Consider the following 25,172-nt stretch of genomic DNA (forward strand, 5'->3'; position numbering starts at 1 on the left):
AAAAGTGTCTGCCATGTCATGGTAACTAGCTAAATTTCAATCCAAACAAAATCCAAAATAAACACAAATAATCAAACATATCTCCATACTTACAATTTATTTACAATATTTGCCAATTACAAAAATAAAATAAGCTATAGCGTACTAGTTGTGTAACACTGTTATGGATTCAGTAACTGCACTGCAGTAGATCTGAGAGCTCTGTTAGTCCCACTGGAGCTGATATTTTTAAGTCTGAGACATCAGTTATGTTCATTACAACAGTTGGTTACGAGATTCTGCCCCTTTGTGAGGTCTATCAATCATCATATGGAGAAGCTGTGTGTCCAATAAATGTTTTTTTTGGTGTTTTTTGATGTTTTTTATTATGCAAAACCCACCTGCCCACACACACATTCACCATCACTGATGAACCTGAAAATGTAACATGTCCGTGTGGGACCCAAATGACGTGTTAAAAGCCTGTTGTCCAATAAGCATTAATCTTTGCTCCCAATAAACCAGTGTACTTGAACAGTGTACTGCGTTTCATTCGGAGCTGCTGTGTCAGGGGCTTTGAAAGAGAGTTTCACGCAGGCTGTGTTGTCCACCGAAAACAGTTTGTGTTAAATGAAACAACAGTGTGATATTGCAGTGAAATAGGTGATCATTTGATTCGCTTAAATATTGAATTTCATCAAGAGAGATGAATAATATAGACACATTTTTACATTTAATATAGAGACATTTTATTGACACATTTTCACATCCAGTCCTAAAGCAATCGCTTGTGCCTGGATTGTACACAAGTCCATTCCAGGGATAATTGACAAGCTATACAAAAATCAAAAACACGTTGAACTTGACGCCAATGGCGTTGATAGGGACGCCTCCGCCACCAAGCCTGGTCCTTCTTGTTACTAATTTGAATGCCAGAAATAAAAATACTTTGAACACGAAGGACACTATTGAAGAAAAACTATTTTAGACATTTGACCTTGCTGTGACCTTGACCCTGTTGGGATCAATTCAAAAAAATCGAATCAGCTGATCTGCTGGTTACAGTGATAATTCCAAATAAATCCTACAAACATTCAACCACTTGTTCTTGAGATATTGCGCTAACAAGAATCTCGGACAGACAAACAGACAGACACACAGACGGACTGATAGCAAAAATCTCAGCTAGCCGAAAAATGGGCCTTGCATTTCTGAACACATATCTGTATGACAAACAGGAAAAAAGCTACTGAAAAATCACTTTTTTTTTACCAGACATTTGACCTGTGACCTTGACCGTGCTTGGATTAATTGCAAAATCTAATCATTTCATCTGCTGGTTGCGATGATAATTCCATATAAATCCTACAAACATCAACCTCTTGTTCTTGAGATATCTTGCTACTGAAAATCTCGGATGAGATTTTGAACAAATCTGTAATCTGTAATTTGAACAAATTAACAGTTTCAGGCATTTAGTTCAATAAAAAAAATCATAAAATAAATGACATGTCCGACATGGTGCTCTCTTTCATTTGAATGAATGAATGTCTTTTCATTTAGAGTGTTGCAACGAAAGTTTAATTAAAGCCACAAGTACTAACACCACCCTAAAACAACATTCAAAACTTTATATGCATGTTGGGTCCTGCAAATCATTATTATCATTTGTAAGGCCATATTTGAACTGGGAAAATGGGTGAGGTTAATTTCAATTTGCTCTATTTTATTATTCTATTTTAAGCCTTGGCCTGGTTATTTGTGAAAATCTCCCAATGGTTCAGCTATTTTCTTTTCTTAAACACACCACAGTGATCAGAATTAGAATGAGCATGCCAGTTGAGACCTTGAACCAGAAAGATGTACTATATGCCTGTTCTAACTCTTCTTTAAGATTTTTGTTCTCGTATTGCTCATCTCTTAGTTTAATTGCCATCTCATTAATCTTCCTCCTCTCTTCCACTCCCATCTCTTCTTTCTGCTGGTTCCTCTGTAATTCCTCTTCCTGTCTGATTTCTCTCTCTCTGCTGTTACACTCTCTCTGTGCCTCCTCTTTCACTTCACTTTCTAGCTGTTTCCATCTCATTTTCTCTTCCTGTCTGATTTCTCTCTCTCTGCTGTTACACTCTCTCTGTGCCTCCTCTTTCACCTCATTTGCTCGCTCTTCAAATTTAATTTTCTCTTCTTCTCTGATCACTTTTTCCACCTTGGCTCTCTTTCTCTCTTCCTCCATTTTAATCTCTTTCTCTAAAATCACTCTCTTTCTCTCTTCCTCTTCTCTGGTGCTTCTCTGGACCTTCTGATGAACCTCTTTTGTGTAAAAGTAACCCATGTTCTTGTGCAGTAATACATTTATCTTTTCAAACAACTCTGTGACTTGAGTGTGGTTACTTTGTTCGTAGTTGTTAAAAACATGATATCTAGCTTCGCAGGTGTCTACAAGATTCTGGAGATCATAACTATTACTGATAAATTTCTCCACTGGTTTCCCTTCCAGCAGATCTCCACCAGTGAACAGAATCATGGTGAACATCAGAGCTTCTTCTCCAAAGTTCTCCTGAATCCACTTCACAGCATTGCGCTCCTCCACCGTGAATCTTCCCAGTCTGATTACCAGAAGGAACACATGAGGAACAGGAGAAGACATGGAGATACATTCATGTGCACTGTGGGCTGTTTGGTTAGATATTAGCCACGTGTCCATGACACCCGGAGTGTCAATTATGGTGATGTTTCTTCCATCCAAGACTTTGTTCTTCTTCATACAGCTTGCGGTCACAGACGCAGGAGACGCCTCGACTCTAAAGGCCTCTTCACCCAGGATGGTGTTTCCTGATGCACTCTTTCCTGCTCCAGTTTTCCCCACCAACATCAGTCTAAGCTCAAGATGGTTCATCTCATGCCCTAAAAAGCAGACAATACAAACAGATAATACAGATAATACAATGGTCTATATATGTGCATATAACAGAATCATATTATTATTTATGTCACAACTTTAGCATGAATATTGGATTTGATAATTGGTAGCTGTAGTTTGATCAGAGTTTACCTTTGAAAGCTAAGTGAAATCCAATACACAGTGGAACCAGAACCAGCACAGAGGCTATCTAAGCGAAAGAACAAATGTTTTTCTACAAAAATAGGTAAAACTGTGTTTGAGGCAATAATATTTTGACAAACCTATTATATTACACATCTACTGAGAAACACTGAAAAAGTGAAATGTTAAGATTATTGTTTAAGAGGCACTTATGTTTAGGCAGTTATGTTTAGCGAGCATATCTGTGGGCTAAACAAAAAGACATCCCAATGTGAATACTTAATTCTAAATATAATTATAAGATAGTGAGATAGTATGACTGCAAGTAAGTTTTCCATAAAATTATGCTAACCTTTAATTTTCTGTTTCTATGTTCTGCCTCCTGTAACTTCTCTTCCATTTCAGTCTTCTTCTTATCCACCTCCTGTAAATTCTCTTCCATTTCAGTCTTCTTCTTATCCACCTCCTGTAAATTCTCTTCCATTTCAGTCTTCTTTTTATTCACCTCCTGTAAATTCTCTTCCATTTCAGTCTTCTTTTTATCCACCTCCTGTAAATTCTCTTCCATTTCAGTCTTCTTTTTATCCACCTCCTGTAAATTCTCATCCATTTCAGTCTTCTTTTTATTCACCTCCTGTAACATCTCTTCCATTTCAGTCTTCTTTTTATCCACCTCCTGTAAATTCTCTTCCATTTCAGTCTTCTTTTTATCCACCTCCTGTAACTTCTCTTCCATTTCAGTCTTCTTTTTATCCACCTCCTGTAAATTCTCTTCCATTTCAGTCTTCTTTTTATTCATCTCCTGTAACTTCTCTTCCATTTCAGTATTCTTTTTATTCACCTCCTGTAACATCTCTTCCATTTCAGTCTTCTTTTTATCCACCTCCTGTAACTTCTCTTCCATTTCAGTCTTCTTTTTATTCACCTCCTGTAAATTCTTTTCCATTTCAGTATCCTTTTTATTCACCTCCTGTAAATTCTTTTCCATTTCAGTATTCTTTTTATTCACCTCCTGTAAATTCTCTTCCATTTCAGTCTTCTTTTTATTCACCTCCTGTAAATTCTCTTCCATTTCAGTCTTCTTTTTATTCACCTCCTGTAAATTCTCTTCCATTTCAGTCTTCTTTTTATCCACCTCCTGTAACTTCTCTTCCATTTCAGTATTCTTTTTATCCACCTCCTGTAACTTCTCTTCCATTTCAGTCTTCTTTTTATTCACCTCCTGTAAATTCTTTTCCATTTCAGTATCCTTTTTATTCACCTCCTGTAAATTCTCTTCCATTTCAGTATTCTTTTTTTTCACCTCCTGTAAATTCTCTTCCATTTCAGTCTTCTTTTTATTCACCTCCTGTAACTTCTTTTCCATTTCAGTCTTCTTTTTATTCACCTCCTGTAACTTCTCTTCCATTTCAGTCTTCTTTTTATTCACCTCCTGTAAATTCTCTTCCGTTTCAGTCTTCTTTTTATTCACCTCCTGTAAATTCTCTTCCATTTCAGTCTTCTTTTTATTCACCTCCTGTAACTTCTCTTCCATTTCAGTCTTCTTTTTATTTACCTCCTGTAACATCTCTTCCATTTCAGTCTTCTTTTTATTCACCTCCTGTAACTTCTTTTCCATTTCAGTCTTCTTTTTATTCACCTCCTGTAAATTCTTTTTCATTTCAGTATTCTTTTTATTCACCTCCTGTAAATTCTTTTTCATTTCAGTATTCTTTTTATTCACCTCCTGTAAATTCTTTTCCATTTCAGTCTTCTTTTTATTCACCTGCTGTAACTTCTCTTCCATTTCAGTCTTCTTTTTATTCACCTCCTGTAAATTCTCTTCCATTTCAGTCTTCTTTTTATTCACCTCCTGTAAATTCTCTTCCATTCCAGTCTTCTTTTTATTCACCTCCTGTAAATTCTCTTCCATTCCAGTCTTCTTTTTATTCACCTCCTGTAACACTCTCTCAAGTTGCGAGTTCTTCTCTTCTATTTCAGTCTTCTTTTTATTCAGCTCCTGTAACACTCTCTCAAGTTGCAGGTTCTTCTCTTCTATTTCAGTCTTCTTTTTATTCAGCTCCTGTAACTCTCTCTGAAGTTGCGAGTTCTTCTCTTCCATTTTAGTCTTCTCCTTTGTCATTTCCTTTAACTTGTCAGACATCTTTTTCTTCTCTTGTCCTTCTCCTTGTTTCTCTTTTATCCTCTTTTCTTGTTGTCTGTTGAAAATAGTTAATTATTTACTTGTAATATCACTTTTAGAATACATTATTCTGCTTTATATTTAATCAGACACATAATTAAAGAAATATGTAAAAAAAAAATAAAATGTAATAAATATGAAGCATTTACAGAGAGGCTTTTTTGTACATCATGTGACATGTGTCATTAAAGGTTTAGAAAATGTGCATTTCAACAGACATTCATCAAAAGCCTATAATTTTAGTATGGGCTCTTAAATACTCTAACGTGAATAGTATTAATATAATTGTTCTGAGAGCCCTAATATGTTCTCAGCTTATAGAAAATATAAACATTAAGCTTATAGCTTAATGTACATAACTTTTAAATTATTTTGTAGTAAGTAGAAAATTACAGTAGGTCATAGGTAAGTGAACTATTGAGGCAAATTTAACAGTTAATTAAATTTGTTAATTAGACAACAGTTCCAGCCACACAATCTCATTAGTTGAAAAGCATCCTATTCATGCTGTCCTGAAAACACCCTTTTTTCTTCTTCTTTTTTTAAAATCCAGGTAATCTGTACCTGTATCATTCCAATGACTACCTTTTAATATCATTAGCTCTGTACACCAAGACCAACTCTAACACCAACCATCCAGGGGAACTCCTGAATCTGAAAGTATGGTTCAAATTTAACTTCTTTTTGAGTGCAAAGTTAAATAGAGCTTCTGTAAACAGACCCCCTCCTTTACAAGGGAGATAGAGCACAACTGAATGTTGGGAAGAAAGGAGAGGTAGAAAAGAACAAGTAGGAAATGAGTGATTGTCTACACATATGCATTGTTAACAGTAGCTTACTTGCCTTATCTCAGTAGGCTGCAAAGCTGAATTGAGCTGAACCAATCAAAACTGTGACAAGCAACAGAACTGTTTGTTTATTTATGGCAATCATGTTAAAAAGTAGATTTAAATGAAAAGAAATTATGTCTGCCGCTTGTGTTCTCATTTGCCACCCAGCCAAATGGAGGGTGTCACAGTGGGTGCCAGAGAGTCTTCCCCCTTCACTGAGCTTATCAAATCCCTGGCCAGCCTCCAATGGGGAATGTTAACCCTAAATCCTGCACTCATATTCCATGTCCCTTCCCTTCCCATATTTCCCCTCTTTGCGCCAAACCCCTCTCTCCTACTTCAGTCTCTGCATATCCTGGACCACCTGAGCCTACAAGTACAGGAGTAGTCAGGGGGTTGGGAAAACAAGACTCAAGATCCTGCCTCTCTACCATCCCCAGAAATTCTTCTCAGGCCTTTGACCCAGTGAGAGTAACATGGACAGCCTGGGGTTGCATGTTCCCAACTTTACTTATCTTTCCATACATGTACTTCCATCAAGGATAGGTTATAGAAAGTGACACAGGACACTGCTCAAACAGGACAGTTATACTGAATGACACAGGACCCAGAAATGAATTTAAAAACAGATCATAATCATAAATTCATAATGTTGTGCCATTTAGGACTGGATAAGACACTGAACTGTCTAATGGCCTGATTTATTTGCCAGGTGTCCGCGGTGATGTTGCAGGTGGTGATTTTTGGACCATGTCAGCCAGTGAACCCTTTGTTAGACAGTGAACACTTTCCAAAAGCATCAAAATGGACCCCAACGGCTGTGAGTTTCATGGGAACAAACTGTATAAAAATGAAATTCTGCATATTATGGAAGTAAGAGCAAAATTGCACACATGGGATATGCATGGGCAGAGGCTGCACAGTGATAAATGGAATTTTCCAGTGTGGTTTCAGCTCTACCTGGTCACAATAACTTCATAAAATTGAGTCACTCATTTGGGATTACATCAAGTTGTCACCCTTCATGTTTGATTGGAAGCCCCAAAACATTTTAATGACTCAAGGACAGAATTCTTGGCCCTCATGGCACATACACTGCTGCATATCTCGGTGACATTGCAATGTCTCAGCAACATTGAGTTTTAGGATCCATGTGTTGGAGGTTTAATAAAACCAAAACATGCTCACACCGGCCTACTCCTCGGTGAGCCCTCAGGCTGCTCATACAGGCAGGACCCTCTCAGTTGCCTGCGTCCATGGCGATGTGAAAGAGGTTCCCACCTCTAAAGTACGAGTGGGAAACTGGGCAAATAAGTGGCCACTTCTTCTTTTTCTTTAGGGCTCCTGCAATGGGGGGTGGGGGGGTGACCCATCCCAGTGCGTTGAGCTGACCAGATGAACCAGTTTTTTCCAGCACTGGCGGTCTTGTGCCAGCTGCTCTGCATCCTCCACAGCAACTCCGTATTGTTGGAGGTCCCCCGCGACGACGTGAAGCCACCGGGTGCGGGGCTTGCCTCGTGGTCGTCTCCAGCCTGCAGCCCTCGGGTCAAACTGGAGAATGGCTTTTGTCGGATGGTCAGGAGGGAGACGGAGGACATGACCGAACCAGCGGGTGCGGCGTGTGCGACCAGGCCAGATGCTCTGGGCTGGCACGTGCGGGCTCTAAGCGCCTCGTTGGAGACTCGCTGGGGCCACCTGATGTTTTCGATAGTTCTGAGAGCCCTGCTATCAAAGCCATCTATTCTTGCAGCCAGAGTCTTATTTAAGGGCCATGTTTCCGAGCCATATAGCAGGATAGAGAGTACGGCAGAGTTGTAAATCCGGAGCTTCATCTTGCATGAGATGGTCTGGTGCCGCCAGAGTGGTTTCCAGAGAGACTGCAGAGCTGATGCTGCCAGGGCTCTTCTGCGGAGAATCTCTGGTTTTAGGTCCCCGTTATCTGTCACAGTGGATCCCAGATATACAAAGTTCTTGACGGGCTCTACGATGTTGTCCCCAAGCCGAAGGGGAGGTGGGTCCGGTCCATCACCGACACGCATGAACTTAGTTTTTGTCCAACTCACATGGAGGCCAAGCTTCTCTGCCTCTTCACTGTATACGCCCAGAGCGTCTCTCAGCTGGCTGTAGGATGTGCTGAGCAGGATGGTGTCGTCAGCGTACTCCAGGTCAGTCAGGTGGTAACTGCCAAAGGGCACTCCGGGGACCCGTTCACAAACCTTAGACATCAGATGGTCAATGATGCAGTTGAAGAGATCAGGAGCAGCCACACAGCCCTGGCGGACGCCACTGGAGATGGGAAACCAGTCAGAGTCTCTGCCGTTCACACGGACACAGCTCTGTGCGTTGCTGTAGAGCAGCTTGAGCAGGGCAACAATCTTAGGTGGTGCTCCAAGGGCCTTTTTCTGGTCCGTTTTGTAACAAAGGGGAGTTTCTCCTGGGTGGGTTGTTAGCCCTCCGCAGGATAGTCGGTTGGTGGGGCTGCCACCTCACAGCGCACCGACACGCTGGGGTCTTTGTTTGTCTGGAACCTGCCCTGGAGACCGGCCCGCCAAGGGTGACCCTACCAGGAGTAAGCTCCAGACGGTATCACTCTCCAGGGTCACTGGAACGCACAAGCCTCCTCGCCACGTCAAGGCCAGACCCATTCGAGGAAGAGTGGCCACTGCATATTCGATTAATGCCTGACCTACCTATTTCTCTTCTGATACTGGCCTGAGGAAGAGGCTGGGAAGAACAACCCTCACCCTTCACTTCTACCATCGAATACGTGTGACAGTTGCAGGGCCACACTGACTGCATTGAGTTGTTTAGTTTAGGAACCAAACCAAACTTCTTAAGAAAGGGAGATGTGGTGGTAGCAGTTTTACAAAATAAAATGTGTTGTGTATAGTTCAATGGAAAAGCTAAGATTGGTTCGAAGGTTTGTGTGTGGCTGTTCAGTAAAGTTCAACAATCCAGTTTATTACAAACTAACACTAAACACCCACATGTAATACCAACCTTTGCTTCAGAACACAGAACGTAGAAAATTAGACTCAATTAGACTCAAGACTACAGACTATGTGAAAGAAAATACTAGTGCCACTAGCACTGCCCCACCTTAGATCATGCCTAATGTCTAGTAATGTGACTGAACATATGGATTACTCTAACTGCGTAATAAATGGCACCGTACAAATTAATATGTAAAAGCAAACATAATTAAAAATTCTTTGTAAAAAATAAATAAAGATAATAAATAATCAGAATAACAAGACTATTTTTGGGTATCCAGACCTACTGCACAGTAGCTGTCGCAGAATTACCATTATTACATTTCCTAGCAGAAATCTTACCTTGAACTGTTGGAGTCCTCTCGCTCATCTTCACTAAAATTGGGTGGCAGGGCTGAAGAGTCATAATCTATTGTCTGTATGTATATATAACTTTGCTCTTTTGCTGATTGACTGTTGGACCCCTGTCTATTTGATTGACAAAAAAAAAGGAAAATTAAAAAAATGTCATGTTCACATAATATATTCGAGAATGTATTTCATGCAATTATGTATGAATTTATTCACATTTTTACAGACCTCTTTGCACTCCGTGGTGGGTTTATCCTAGTTGGTTTATGTACAACAGAGTATGAATCAGGGTCAGAGTCAGCATATGAGACCTCCATGACACTGGTAGAAAAACTATAGAAAATAATCTAAAATTACTTTACATTTTAACAGAATTTGGCTGGCTCATTTCACAGGACAACAGTATGAGCAAACAGAGCAGAGAGGAGGATCTTAACCCTCTATGTAATTTCATTATTAACACCATTACAACTTTCCTCCTCTCTGCAAGTGGTGCCCATCCCAGTATGATGCGTGATGAGATCGTGGTTCTGCTGTTTACCCTATGTGGATTTGTTTTTTGAGATATGCACTACACTACAGTACTCTATTCCACACTGTGCTGGACCCATAGCGATGATCCTGCCGGCAATTCCAAACTGAAAAAAATATTCCCATGTAAAACATTCACAAGGACACAACAAATAAGGCTTTCATGAAAATGAAACAGTTAATGAAACTGTTGGGAAGTTTATGTTCCCTTTGGCTTACAAAAAAATGTATACATTGATGAAAGACGCCAAACTGTTATATTACATATAAAATACACAAATACCTCTTCTGAAGATGTTATTCTTCTTCAGAGGTGTTTGGTTCAGTTGCTCCTTCACTTCTTGTTTAGCGTCACACAATTTTTAGCTTCTGTAAAGAGAAAGACGAGAGAATTTGTGCTGTGCTCCACTTTGATTGTTTGACTCTCATGTGAAGATATTGTATATCTGTTAAAGAAAATCCTCTGCTTTCCACAGTATTACATTTTAAAAAATGCAGTCTAAGCTATCCCATGATTTATCATTAATAGATTACCTCATTTCATAATGCTTTTATGTTGCACTAAGACTTTAATATATCTCCTTTTACATTATTAAATTTTTTTTCTAAAAGCTAAAAAAACAAAACAAACCACTTTAGAGTCTTCCCCACTACACAAACCAATGTATTTCAATATATAACAAATTAACACACTAAATACACAAGACAATTCTCAAAAAATTTAATAGTGATGTTTTAACAAATATACCACACACCAGTGTTACATTTTTTTCGGTATAAAGCTCATTCTTAAGTTTTGTGATTTTCCTTCAGTGTCTGTTGTGTTTATTAATGATTGGCTGGCATCCCTGCCTTCCATCTCCCGCACTCTTTTTAGCACATTGTACATGCCTCCTGTGACTGACAATCACAAATCTGTGAGGGAAAAAATGTCAAAAAAAAAAAATCTTTTAACGAATAGCATTTTGGTTATTTTTGATGGACTGAAGTGTGACCCGACCAGTTACAATGAAGCTGTGTGGTACTGAATCAGAACAAATGCTCTGCACGAAGTCAGAGGCAGTTTTATGAAAACTTTAGCTAAATCAGCTGGGCCTTCAAAAAGAAGATATGAATGTGTAAAATTTGATTATTCTAATAGAAAAATGAACTATGGATGTCTTTGGTGCTGAAGATGCCTAATGCACTGACTGCTAGTAGTTGAACTTTATTGTAAGGAAGGTCCTTTATTAGCTATTTTCAAAAAGATTTGTAATGGAGACAAATAAATAAATTAAATAAACAGTTTTTACTGGATGGGCCGTTCTGGCATTCTTACTAGTATAGATACAACACACAAACCTAGCTTTCCATTATAAAATGTCCATTTTGTAATGAATCAGCCTCCTGGCACAATTATATTAACAGATCATGTGACTGAAGAGCAATTCATTTAAAATTCTACAGTAAAATTCATTCATTTATATTGTGAGCATAGAGTAAGTCAATATGAACTGATCAGAGATATTTGAGATTTGAAATATCCATTTTATTTCAGCAGTAAGATGAAGTAAAATATTAATATTTTGGTGTCAGGGGCTCCCTCTGTGAAATGATTCATTTATACTTTTTTATGATAATAAATGAAAATAATTACGAAAATAATTCAGTAACAGCAGCACTCTTTCCCTTCCGGCCAGTTTCCGTTAGCGCGTGCTACAGATGCAGTTTCTGATTGGTTCTCTCATATGGCCAATCCGATTAAAGAATACGCTGAGCGTAACGTGTTACCACGTAGATTTAGAAAATGCAGCATTCACACCGTTTATTTAAGAAGCCGATATGCACAAGGAGCTATCAAAAACGAAAGTGAAGTAAGCAATAAATAAATACATAAATAAATAAAATCTAATAATAATAATAGTAATACTACTACTACTACAAGTAATAATACTACTAATAATGATGATAATAACAACAACAATAATAATAATAATAATAATAATAATAAAGTTTCTTATTAAACGATGTTTTAGTAAATGTATGTTTATTTGGCCTAATGCTTTATAGTCTCTCTTTAAACCTGATCGATTTTGCCATTTTTTAAATGTAAAAGCGTAAATATAAAAACTTTTTGCCTGTACACTCGTACATACTGTGAATGGTTGGGTGTCCGTTGCATTAACCACGCTTTCAGGAAGAGAGGCTTAACCGCAGTTACTTTTCACACTTTTTTCTTCTGCGAAAAATGTTTTACTAACTCCGAATCAGTTGTTTTCCAACTTGACTAAAAGCATCATAAGCAATTTACTTTGAAAATAATTCAGTAACAGCAGCACTCTTTCCCTTCCGGACAGTTTCCGTTAGCGCGTGCTACAGACGCAGTTTCTGATTGGTTCTCTCATATGGCCAATCCGATTAAAGAACAGGCTGAGAGTAACGTGTTACCACGTAGATTTAAGAAAATGCAGCATTCACACCGTTTATTTTAGAAGCCAGTATACACAGGAGCTAAACGAACGCGAGGTAATCAATCAATTAATCAATAAATAAACCTTCAAAAACATAATTTTGCTGATATTTTTGTTGAGGATTCGCATCCTGCCTCCTCCCTGTGTGTGTGTGGAGTTTGCGTGTTCTCCCTGTGCTTCGGGGGCTTCCTCCAGGTACTCCGGTTTCCTCCCCCAGTCCAAAGACATGTGGTGTAGTCTGATTGGCATTTCCAAATTGTCCGTAGTGTGTGTGAATGAGTGAGTGTGCAGTTGTGCCCTGCGATGGGTTGGCACTCCATCCAGAGTGTCCCCCGCCTTGTGTCCCCAGTTCCCTGGGATAGGCTCCAGGCTCCACGCAACCCTGCGTAGGTAAGTTACAGAGATTGGAGGAAGGATGGATGGTTGGGAATCTGCAATAAATTTTACGGAACCCACTCCCTCCTTAAGTCGTTTTCACTTTCTTTCCTCAGGAATAAATTGGATAAGGTTCCATTTTTTGATCAAAATCATCACTATACTGTCGCCTTGTAGTGCCAAAGGGCACAGAATTACACTACCCATCAGCCCCAGCATGTCACTTGCCTCACTAATCACCTGTGTCTCATTATGCCTTGTTAGCATCACTATTTAATTTCTAGTATTTTCAGCGTCTCAATGGCTACGTTTACATGCACATCAATATTCTGATATTAATCAGAATTTGGCAAAATTCTGGCAATATTAGTACTGAGTCATGTAAACACCACAGTCCGAATGCCTGATTCAGATTAAGACAACATTCTGATTCCCCATATTCCAATTCGCATTCCTGGAATATGCCTGTTTTAATCGGAAATTTGCTGCATGTAAACACCTTATTCAGAAACTCCACTGAAAGGAGATATATGCTTGTGCTCAGTCTGAAAGGAATTGTGGGTGCTAACAGATGCTTAGCTGTAGGCTAGGTATTTAGGAATGGCAACTCAGCCATACTTACAACAAGCATGTATACAGGAATATTCCGATGCCTGTACGCATATAAACATCGTATTCGGAATATGGTTGCAACCCAAATATAGACCTTTAACGGAATTTGATGTGCATGTAAACGAGGCCAGAATGTGTTTTTTGTGTGTGCCTGCATCTGCCTCCTCCCCATTCCATGACAGAAAGCTTGACTGACCAATGGATGCAGCAGATGTTTTTGAGTTCCAGCAGGGGCTCCTGGAGAAGAACCACCTGATGTGGGAGCAACAGGGGATGGGAGAATGGGTCCGTGCCACAATGGAATGGTTTGAAGCCATGCGCCCCGTTAGGAAATTTTGCTGAAACCATCTCCCATCTTCCCTCGCCTGAGGCTGTCCCTCTACCCCTCTGTCCCGCAGAGGATGTGATTATGGCTCACGGCCTCACCATGGGTTCACTCTGTCTCCCTGCTCTGCCTCGGATGTCACTACACCACCTGGCTCCGCTTCGGACATCACTCTGCCTCCTCTTGCTCCCCCCCTCTGGCTCGGTAGAGGATGACCCCTCCTTCTGGCTTTACAGAGGACATTGCTCCCTCTTCTGGCTCCACCTTGGACTTTGCTCCCCCCATTGGCTTTGCAGTGTCTGTTGCTCCACTCTCGGGCTCCATCTTGGATGTCGTGCCACCCCTTTGCTATGAGGAAGAGATCGCTCTCTGAGGAAGATGTTCCTCGTCAACCCAAGGGCCTCCGGAAACTGAGAGACTTCAGGCTTGGCTGCCCAGGACCCCCTCTTGAGGACATGCCATGCGTTAAAGGAAGGGTTCCCAAAATTAATAAGTCATACTTTTGCCATGACCTTCTATGATTGTTATTAAAAAACACATGTATCATATTTAGAAACAGATGCAATATTTCAAATGAATAAGATTTATTACAGAAGAATGAATAATTACAATTAATTATACAAATTTCACTTAATTCTGAAAAAAAAGCTAAGATGCAGTTAAATTGAGAAGTATTGACACCAGTATATTTGTATTTGCATATATCACATGAACATACAGGAACCCTTTATAGTTTTATTTTAACAAACTGTAACTCCTAGCCTGGTGTACACTGTTTGATGATCACCTGATCATGCCTGTTTTCCACTGTAGAATTTGCTTCAGATCTGAATTTTTGGGTCTTTGCAATTAAAGAGTTTCAACAAAAGTTTAATTAAAGCCACAAGTGCTAACACCACCCTAAAACAACATTCAAAACTATACATACATGTTGGGTCCTGAAACTCATTATTATCATTTGTAAAGCCATATTCGCATTGTGAGTGGGTGAGTTTAATTTCTATTTGCTGTATTTTATTATTATCTTAATATTAAGGCTTAATATTATTTTAAGCCTTGGCCTGGTTATTTGTGAAAATCTCCCAATGGTTCAGCTATTTTCATTTCTTAAAGCAAACCACAGTGATCAGAATTAGAATGAGCATGCCAGTTGAGACCTTGAACCAGAAAGATGTCTTGTATGCTTTTTCTAACTCTGCCTTAAGATTTTTGTTCTCGTATTGCTCATCTCTCAGTTTAATTACCATCTCATTAATCTTACTCCTCTCCTCCACTTCCATCTCTTCTTTCTGCTGTTTCCTCTTTAATTCCTCTTCCTGTCTGATCACTTTTTCCACCTTGGCTCTCTTTCTCTCTTCCTCCATTTTAATCTCTTTCTCTAAAATCACTCTCTTTCTCTCTTCCTCTTCTCTGGTGCTTCTCTGGACCTTCTGATGAAGCTCTTTTGTGTAAAAGTAACCCATGTTCTTGTGTAGTAATACATTTATCTTTTCAAACAACTCTGTGACTTGAGTGCGGTTACTTTGTTCATAGTTGTTAAAAACATGATATCTAGCTTCGCAGGTGTCTACAAGATTCTGGAGATCATAACTATTACTGATAAATTTCTCCACTTGTTTCCCTTCCAGCAGATCTCCACCAGTGAACAGAATCATGGTGAACTTCAGAGCTTCTTCTCCAAAGTTCTCCTGAATCCACTTCACAGCATTGCGCTCCTCCACCGTGAATCTTCCCAGTCTGATTACCAGAAGGAACACATGAGGAACAGGAGAAGACATGGAGATACATTCATGTGCACTGTGGGCTGCTTGGTTAGATATTAGCCACGTGTCCATGACACCCGGAGTGTCAATTATGGTGATGTTTCTTCCATCCAAGACTTTGTTCTTCTTCATACAGCTTGCAGTCACAGATGCAGGAGACGCCTCGACTCTAAAGGCCTCTTCACCCAGGATGGTGTTTCCTGATGCACTCTTTCCTGCTCCAGTTTTCCCCACCAACATCAGTCTAAGCTCAGGATGGTTCATGTCATGCCCTATAAAAGAAAACATAACTTGTAGACTTCAAACAATACTGTGAATAAAAAAGATGTATATTATTCTTGATGCAACAAATTCACTGTGATATTTGGTAGCTGTAGTTTGATCGATGTTTACCTTTGAAAGCTAAGTGCAATCCAATACACAGTGGAACCACAATCAGCACAGAGGTCAGCCAAATTAAAAAACGACTCTTTTTCTACAAAAAATAGTTAAAACCATGTTTGAGGCAATAATATGTTGACAAAATAATTATTCTACACATTAATTGAGATTAAAAGGCAATTATCATCATTTAATGAGCATATTCTGCTCTGTGGGCAAAACAAAATGCATCACAATATTAATATTTAATTCTAGATTATAAGATGGTGAGATAACCTCTAACGCGCTCTCAAGTCGTGCGTTCTTCTCTTCTGTTTCAGTCTTCTTTTCATTTGCTTCCTCTAACGCTCTCTCAAGTCGTGCGTTCTTCTCTTCTATTTCAGTCTTCTTTTCATTCACCTCCTCTAACAATCTCTCAAGTCGCACGTTCTCCTCTTCTGTTTCCTTTAACTTTTCATTGATGTTTTTCTTCTCATTCTCTTTTATCGCCCGATGTCTGTTGGAAATAATCTCTTCTTATATACATTATATACATTATATATATATATATATATATATATATATATACATATATATATATATATATATATATATACACGGTTAGGTCCAGAAGTATTTGGACAGTGACAGAGTTTTTGTGATTTTGCCTTTATACACCACCAAAATGGATTTGAAATAAAACAATCAAGATGTGATTGAAGTGTAGACTTTCAGCTTTCTTTTAAGAGGTTCCACAAAAATATGGCATTCACCATTTAGGAATTACAGCCATTTTAAGCAAAGTACCTCCATTTTCAGGGGCTCAAAGGTATTTGGACAAAGTGACATAATTGTAAATACAACCATAATTTTAATACTTGGATGAAAATCCATTGCAGTCAATGACTGCCTAAGGTCTGGTGCCCATGGACATCACCAAGTTTCCACCTGCACTGTGAAGCGGTGTCCTATCAGTTTTGTAGCATTTGGCTGAATGTGAGCAGAGAGTATAGCCCTATACACCTCAGAATTCATCTTGCTACTTCTGTCAGCAGTCACATCATCAATAAACACCAGTGAGCCTGTTCCATAGGCAGCCATACATGCCCATGCCATAACACTGCCTCCACCATGTTTGACACATGATGCGGCATACTTTGAATCATGAGCTGTTCCTTTCTTTCAACATACTTTTCTCTTCCCATCATTCTGGTACAAGTTAATCTTGGTTTCATCAGTCCAAAGAATTTTACTCCAGAACATGGGAGGCTTTTTTAGATGTTTTCTGGCAAAGTCTAATCTGGCTTTCCTGTTCTTAAATGTTACCAGTGGTTTGCACCTTGTCGTAAAACCCTCTGTATTCACGTTCATGAAGGCGTCTCTTGATTGTAGATTTTGACAATGATACGCCTACCTTCTCCAGAGTATTCTTGACTTCTGTTGAAGTGAAGGGTTTTTCTTCACCAAGGAAAGGATTCTGCAATCATCCACTTTAGTTGTCTTCCGTGGTCTTCCAGGCCTTTTGGTGTTGCTGAGCTTACCAGTGCTTTCTTTCTTTTTAAGAATGTACCCAACTGTTGATTTGGCCATAGTTTTTTCTATCTCTCTGATAGGTCTGTTTTGTTTTTTCATCCTAATGATGGCCTCCTTCACTTGCATTGAAATCTCCTTGGACTTCATATTGGTAGCTCCAGTCAAACAGCTGCCAAATGCCAACTCAATACCTGATATCAACTCCAGACCTTTTATCTACTTCATTTGTCTTGAAGTAACGAGGGAATGAACTATTTTATACATATATATATATATATATATACTATAATGTGTTACACACACACACATAGTAGATATAAAAAGTCTACACACCCTATTAAAATGGCAGGTTTTTGTGATGTAAAAAAAATGAAACTAAGTTAAACCATGTGAGAACCTTTTTCCACCCTTTTTTTGAAATTGCAACATATAAAAATCAAGTGAAAAAAAAACAGAAATGCTTTAGTGAAAAAAAGAAATACAAAAAACTTCCTATACCCAGCTTGAATAAATGTGAATGCCGCAGTGTTCAGAAACAGCCAGACATATTCAAACTCATGTTAAATACTAATTATATACACCTGCCATCAAAGTGACTGATTAATCCCCAAATAAAGTACAGCTGTTCATACAAAGCAGGTACAAGATCTCATTGTTGAAAATATCAATCAGTAGAGGGTTCCAAAAAAATTTCCAAGTCATTGGATATCCCATGGAAGATTTAAAAAAATATATTTAACAAATGGAGAAAATATGGCACAACAGTGACATTACTAAGAATAGGATGTCCTTCTAAAATTGGTGAGAAGACCAGGAGAAGTCTGGTCAGGGAAGTTGCCAAGAGGCCTACAGCAACATTAAAAGAATTGCAGCAATTTTTGGCAAGTAATGATAGCTCTCTACATGTGACAACAATCTCCTGAATACAACAATTTGGAATATCCTGAAAAAGAAAGAAACCACTGGTGTACTGAACAACAGACACTGAATGGGTCGGCCAAAAAAACAACAAAAGCTGATGACAGAAACATTGTGAGAGCTTTGAAGAAAAACCCCAAAACAACAGTGACATCACCAATAACCTCCACAGGGCGGGGGTGAAGGTATCATAATCCCCTGTTCGAAGAAGACTTTGAGTGCAGAAATATAGAGGCCATACCACAAAATGCAAACCACTTATCAGCAGTAAGAATCGGAAAGCCAGATTGGAATTTGCAAAAAAAAAAAAAAGTACAGAGATGAGCCACAAAAGTTCTGGAACAAAGATTAACTTCTACCAAAGTGATGGAGAAAGAAAGGATCTGCTCTTGATCCAAAACATACAAGTTCATCTGTGAAACATGTTGGAGGTAGTGTCATGGCTTGGGCTTGCATGGTTGCTTCTGGAACGGGCTCACTAATCTTTATTGATGATGGAACTCATGATGGTAGCAGCAGAATTAATTCAGAAGTCTGCAGTAACATTTTGTCTGTCAATTTATGGAGAAATGAATCCAAATTATTCTGGAGGAACTTGATCTTGCAGCAAGACAATGATCCAAAACTCACTGCCAACACAACAAAGGACTTTATCAGGGGATGATAAAGGGAAGCCTGGAAAATCATCACAAAAGAAGAAACCAACAATTTGGTGATGTCACTGAGTCTAAGGCTTGATGCATTTATTGCAAGCAAGGGATATGCAACCAAATATTAAATGTTATTTACTTTAATTTACTTCAAGACTTATCTGTTTTTGTACTTTTCTTTGCCTAAAAATTGGCTGGTCTGATACAAAAGGTTCTATGTTTTATGTTGTTTAACACATGTAGATGTAATTACGAGGAAATAAAAGCTGAAATCCCAAACTCTCGTCTCATATCCATCTTTTGATCTCAAACCCAAATGTCCTTGGTGTACAGCACAAACAAATGAATAGGCCTAGCCATTCCAATAGTTTCGGAGGGGACTATATGTTTGGCACAAAAAAAAAAAAAAAAAAGCAGCATGTCACCAAAAGGACACCATCCCCATGGGGAAGCATGGAGGCGGCAACATCATGCTTTGGGGCTGCTTTTCTTCAGCTGGAACTGGGGCTTTAATCAGGGTGGAATAATGAATAGCTCCAAATACCAGTCAATTTTAGCACAATACCTTAAGTCTTCTGCTAAAACACTTATGACGAAGAGGATTTCACCTTTCAGCATGACAACAACACAAAGCAAACATAAGATATATGCACAAGTTTACAGTTATTAAAAGTATACCTTGTCATTAAATGTTTAGAAAATGTGTATTTCAGTATAGATGTATTAGAAGACTAAAATTATAATATCTTAATCTCTGTAAGATCCATGCATCTGTTTTCTGTACCACTTATCCTACACAGGGTTGCAGGGAGCCTGGAGCCTTTCCCAGAGAACTTGGGGCATGAGGCAGGGGACGCCCTGGACGGGGTGCCAACCCATCTCAGGGCACAATCACACACACACACTAAGAACAATTTGGAAATGCCAATCAGCCTACAGTGCATGCCTTTGGACTGAGGGAGGAAACTGGAGTCCCCGGAGGTAACCCCGGAAGCATAGGGAGAGCATGCGAACTCCATGCACACAGGGTGGAGTCAGGAATCGAGCCCCTAACCCTGGAGGTGTGAGGCAAGCATGCTAACCACTAAGCCACTGTCTAATTTGTTGAAAAGCATCCTGTTCATGCTATACTGAAAACAGTAACCTGGCAACCTGTACCTGTAACCTTTCAATGACCAACTCGACTACCATGAGCTCAGTAATAGAAAAGATCACCGTACACTAAGCCCATGAATGAGTCTACACTTGTGAGTTGTTAACAGTGGTCTACTTGTTTTATCTCAGTAGGATGCCAGTGCCCAGTGAAAGCTGGAGAACCACAGAGCTGAACTGAGCTGAATCAAGCCAAACTGAACCAAACTGTACCAAACAATAGAAATGTTTATTCATGACGAATCACACTTGAAAGCAGATATTTGAACATTTAAACCAAAAACTAAAAGAAAGGACCTTGTTTTTGTGTCCTTGTTTTTGCATTCAAACTCCTCTCTCCTTCCTCCATCTCTGCATAGTTTGTACCACCTGAACCCCCAAGAGCTAGGGTAAGGTTCAGCAAGGTGTGCTGGCACTCCAAGGAGCTGGGACACTTGCAAGATCAGTGTTTGAACAAAGCCTGATTCAAGGTGGGGTATTACAGAAAGCATAATGGGTGTGTGTGCAAGGTGGGATGTTGTCATGGGAAAGGTTTCTACTAAGCCTTAAGCCTTTTGTACACTTAGGAAATACAAAATGCGGAACAACAATAGGTAAATATACTGGAATCACCCACATATTATGGAATCACCAACCAATGCTTAAGACCATAGAACTTAGAAAACTAGACTCAAGAATAGAAAGCAGAAAAGACGAAAAACTTCAGCACACTACACAGAGCTGCTGCAACAGGTTAACACACGGATAAGAACCTGATTCCAATTAATGCCACTAAATGTCCTACAGTGCTTATGGTTTCCTGTAACTGCATAATATATGACAATATACAAATTATATGTACAATACAAAAAAAAAAATCAATAAAAGTAAATATTTAACAATTAATCAGAGTAGTCTGCTTCTGGCTATCTATACATACAACACAGTAGATGTCACAGTATTCATATTATTCTTACTTTTCTTGCGTATTAGTCTTACCTTGAACTGCTGGAATCATCTTGCTTATCTCCCTGAAAATTGGGCCGTGTGTTCAAAGATTTACATTCTGTTGACTGAACGTCTATATCACATCGTCCTTTTACTGACTGATTGTTGGAACTCTGTCTATTTTATTTACAAAAAATAAATGAAAATTAAAAAATAGCATGAAAAATGTTCATGTTAAAAAATACACTTAATTGAGTAAACACTTAATTGAATTCTAAAGAATTTATTCAGTTTTACAGACCTCTTTGCCTCCCTTGGTGGGTTTTTCCTAGAATTGGGAAATGGGAAGGAGCTGGAATCGTCAGAGTCAGACCTGTTAGGAAGAAGAACATTTCTTTCAGAATATTTTGAATATTCCACAAATATCCTCATTTTAATTTTTTATGCAGCATAAAATTGTTGAAACATGTCCTCTACCTGTAAATTCTGACAAGGACAAATTTGGACAATTTGGGCGTTAATCTTCAGAGTGTTACTAGTCATGAAATTGTTACTGTATGCACATCAGTGTCAGATTGCCATTGTCTCTGCTTCAATGAAATTAAAAATTAGCTGCCCAGTCACATAATTTAAAGTTGGGTGAACCAAAGCTGATTTTAGTTTAACTGTTTCTGTGAAATTTTGGATGTGTTGCTATTCCTTAGAAATACAAGAACTGGGCAAGAATGAGAAAAAAAATTCAAGCATTCAGATAAAGACATGTCCCAAAAGACCTGAAGTTGTAACTGCAGCCAACAGCAGTTCTACCAAGTATTTATGCAACCAACACATTTCTGCTATTTTTGTTTAATTCAAATTTATCTCACAAATATAATATGCACCTTCAAATGTTTCACATATTGCATAAATTGAACAGTAAAAATTAAGTTCATTCAGTCCAACCTTGCATGATTACAAGATGGGGAATAGCTATATTTTTTATACATCAACTTGAGAAAACACTTATTTGAAACAATATGCTTTACTTCAAATAAGAGATTTATTTAACATATGAATGAATTGAAGCTGGATACAAATGAATTTATTCATAAAATGACTGCAGGGGCATTTAAACAACAATTGAGGTATTAACGAAAATCCAGCTAGCAACATGCGCATGTGATTATGAAGAAAATATTTACACACAACTTTACTAAAAAATTGATAAATAATTCCTAATGATTGTTTTGCATATAAAAAAATACCTACATTTCTCTTCAGAGAACGTCTTTGGTTCAGTTTCTCTTTTCACTTTGCTGCAACTTTACTTCCTGCAAATCCTGGAGTTTGGACTCTACTTTAATTGTTTTATTCTCTTATATAGACCTACCACATGTCTATCAGGGAAATCCTCCAAGCCACACAGTGTGAATATTTGTTTGGAGAGACAAAGGTCGAATGTGTTCCAACCTCAATTATTTACATTGGTTTGAATGGAGGAAGGTGTTAGAATGCTTAAGGTTTCCAACTTTTATCACTCTTTATCTTAGATTGTATAATTTACCATACCTTTTTTGTATGGGAACTCTTTATTTTCATATTTACTTTCATGAAGAAATTTTTGCATTAATTTTGTAATAAATTATCAAAACAATTACCTTTGTTACCTTTGGCTCAGTTCTGTTAGAACATGTGTGTGTGTCTGAGGCGTAATCCCACTTCTTCTTCACTACAGCCCCCCCTGTTCAACCTGTCATAAAATGAGAAACTCTCAGCTTCTCAGCACTAACCCTGAACAGTGAAGGAGCAAAGCAACTGTTTTTTTTTTTAAATAATTTTTTAAAAAGATTTAAACAAATATGAATGTTTTAAATTACATATTTTTAATGATTTAAATAAATTTTGAAAAGGAAAAAGAAGAATAAAATTATGAATACAAAATTAAGAAATTAAACCTTATAATCCTCTGGGTGCTACATATATATTTTTTGGCCTTAAGTATTATTCAAAGCCTGGTGAAGGCCAATAGACTTGACTTTAAAGAATTGGAACAAATAAAAATAACATAAGTGAACATGTCATTTAGGTTTGATAGAATTGTGAAAGTTTATTATGGATTAAGCTCATAATGCTTGTACTCAAATCTCAAAACTCAAATTTCTGATGAGCACAGATGAAATTACCCCAAAAAGCATATCTCAGAACATTCAAATTCATGAGCAATCACATTAAAATGGTGTGTATAGAAACAGAATTTCATATTTCATATTTCACTCTGATGTGCTATGGTGACGACAGCATACACAATATTCTGGTCACACGTCTGTTTCTATCCATCAGAAAGCTCGTTCTTCTTCAGCAGTTCTGTGAGCTGCAGTGAAGTGTGTTTTCTGTCTCTGAATCCTCCTTTTAACTTTTTATTGGTCCTCAGTTCCTGCTCTGGCTCTTACTCTGCCTTGGTCACCATCTCTCTATTGTTTTCAGCTTATTCTCACCAGTGTCTTTTTAGAGTAGAGCCAATGTCTTTGGTATTTATAATGTTTGTATTCATACACAATATTTTTGTCTGTTTTTGTGTTTGTAGTGTCTTCCACGTGTTTTAGCGTAAATCTAAGATGTAATGTTTGGGTTCATAGGTATATAATCCCTTAGCTTCCTAGTCTCGTTGAATTTGCTGTAACTAAGGCTTGTCTTCTGGTTTTAACTCTATAATAATGGATTTTTTTTGGGATGATTATTTTTGCTTTTGTTTTTGCAACACGTACATCCTACTGTCATAGACTCAATTTTCACACTCTTACATCTACAATTGAATAATTAAAGTGCAAGATTATGAAAACAAATGATATTCCTCCATGTGATTACTGCTGGTGAATGCTCTCCTGAAGAACCGCTCCATTCTCCTGAATCTCCACTTTATGTCATTTCGATCCTCCACTGTGAATCTCCCAGTCTGATCATCAGCAGGAATGAGGATGAGGAGATGAGGAGATGAGGAGATACTGACTTTCTGATCATGATCAGTTATGAATCATGGCGGTATTGTCAGTCATGGTAAACATTTAGCTTCAGCTCTGAAAGCATTTCTACTCAGTGTGGAGATTCCTGCTGCTCTCTTTTCTGCTACGGACTCATCCATCACAATCAGCCTCATCTTAGAAACCACATTCACAAAGACAAACAGAATATCAATGTAAATGACGTTTTATTTGATATTTTTATTCGTATTGTTAAATTAACAATACTAATGCCAAATTTTAGCAAATTTATTCAAATGAACATCTTCAGATCGAACAAGATATGTACTGTATGTAACTAAATATAGAACAGAAACAATATACCACCAATATTAAAAATATACTGCAATTAACATTAACAATGATAAGCTTTGTGAATTTAATGGAATACCTCTGTGAGGAAATGAGGCCATACAGAATGGAGCACAACACAGCAGCAAAGCTCGTAGCGCAGACTGAAAGATCAAGCAGGACTTAAAGCAAGTTCCTTTGGTCTCCTTTACCTGTAGAATGTTAACACGCATTCAGTAACCTTTCATTTACAGAAATATAGATTAAACCACACACTCACACATTTACAGGCAAGCCATCTCTCTGTCTCACGTTGTTTCGCTCTGCTTCTGTCCTGCATTGGTGGTCATCCTCAGAAGCATCCGACTTCCTTCTGCCATCATCAAACATTTTAATTAGAATTAAATTATGAATTCATTTATTAATATTTTTCTTTATTTAGAGCACTTGCTTCAACAACTCACTACAGCAGCGAAATGTTTACATCAGTGGCAGGCAGTACTACAGTGAATAAATTGTATATATTATTGCGACAAAACTCACAATTCTTTATCAGGCTTCTTTCAACTTCTCACACTGTGTTATTCACAAGATTCAAAACATTTCTGGTGGCAGCAAAACCATGTCTTAATTGTAGAGCGTATGCTCGGCTTGTTAGTTGTCCCCCTGGTGTAACCTTAAAGCCTGTTTTCCACTTTGTGTGTTCCATGCTCTTTTAAGATTTTTTACTTGTAATGCTGGACGAAATCCCGATAAAATTATGGCGAATTCTATAACACATTGTGCGGAGAACGTGTGTTCTCCATGTCAGAATACAAGATGAAGATCCTCTAACAATAGACCTGTAATTAAAGAAAATTACTATGCTCTGCTTATGTCATCAGTCAGTGTGATCCGTGAGCTTGAAGTAA

At 38.2% G+C, this 25,172-nt stretch overlaps 2 protein-coding genes and 1 long non-coding RNA gene across 4 annotated transcripts; 1 reads left to right on the top strand and 2 right to left on the bottom strand.

Annotated features, from left to right (window-relative positions):
* Nucleotides 1-711: 711 nt before the first annotated feature.
* On the bottom strand, nucleotides 712-12,255 carry LOC113537690 (golgin subfamily A member 6-like protein 22). Its single transcript, XM_034300046.2, has 7 exons — nucleotides 12,045-12,255; nucleotides 10,193-10,278; nucleotides 9,607-9,711; nucleotides 9,370-9,495; nucleotides 3,375-5,220; nucleotides 3,032-3,089; nucleotides 712-2,883 (listed from the first exon to the last, which is right to left on the bottom strand). The coding sequence occupies exons 3-7, from the start codon at nucleotides 9,693-9,695 to the stop codon at nucleotides 1,760-1,762; spliced, it is 3,243 nt and encodes a 1,080-aa protein (XP_034155937.2). The 5' UTR covers nucleotides 9,696-9,711; nucleotides 10,193-10,278; nucleotides 12,045-12,255; the 3' UTR covers nucleotides 712-1,759.
* On the top strand, nucleotides 10,918-15,769 carry LOC117596135 (uncharacterized). 2 transcript variants are annotated; one of them, XR_008301033.1, is made up of 2 exons: nucleotides 10,918-11,762; nucleotides 15,300-15,769. It is a non-coding gene; the product is annotated as an uncharacterized LOC117596135 (long non-coding RNA). The 2 variants fall into 2 exon arrangements; XR_004577305.2 differs by lacking the exon at nucleotides 10,918-11,762 and adding an exon at nucleotides 12,350-12,414.
* LOC113537406 (GTPase IMAP family member 7) lies at nucleotides 14,294-22,392 on the bottom strand. Its single transcript, XM_026931865.3, has 6 exons — nucleotides 22,223-22,392; nucleotides 21,276-21,347; nucleotides 21,026-21,151; nucleotides 16,092-16,311; nucleotides 15,828-15,909; nucleotides 14,294-15,706 (listed from the first exon to the last, which is right to left on the bottom strand). Coding segments are annotated over exons 1-6 (1,437 nt in total). The 5' UTR covers nucleotides 22,225-22,392; the 3' UTR covers nucleotides 14,294-14,771.
* Between the last annotated feature and the right edge of the window lie 2,780 nt (nucleotides 22,393-25,172).

This window comes from Pangasianodon hypophthalmus, chromosome 26 (assembly GCF_027358585.1).
Source record: "Pangasianodon hypophthalmus isolate fPanHyp1 chromosome 26, fPanHyp1.pri, whole genome shotgun sequence".
Taxonomy (NCBI): Eukaryota; Metazoa; Chordata; class Actinopteri; order Siluriformes; family Pangasiidae; genus Pangasianodon; species Pangasianodon hypophthalmus.

Coding starts and splice junctions, on each gene's coding strand:
- LOC113537690 (XM_034300046.2), bottom strand. CDS start 9,695: ATGGAGGTCTCATATGCTGACTCTGACCCTGATTCATACTCTGTTGTA. Junction 9,496..9,606: donor CCACCACGGAGTGCAAAGAG/GTCTGTAAAAAT, acceptor TCAATCAAATAG/ACAGGGGTCCAACAGTCAAT. Junction 3,090..3,374: donor ATAGAAACAGAAAATTAAAG/GTTAGCATAATT, acceptor TCTTTCGCTTAG/ATAGCCTCTGTGCTGGTTCT.
- LOC113537406 (XM_026931865.3), bottom strand. Junction 16,312..21,025: donor GATGATTCCAGCAGTTCAAG/GTAAGACTAATA, acceptor TATTTCCAACAG/ACATCGGGCGATAAAAGAGA. Junction 15,910..16,091: donor GACTTGAGAGCGCGTTAGAG/GTTATCTCACCA, acceptor TATTTTTTGTAG/AAAAAGAGTCGTTTTTTAAT.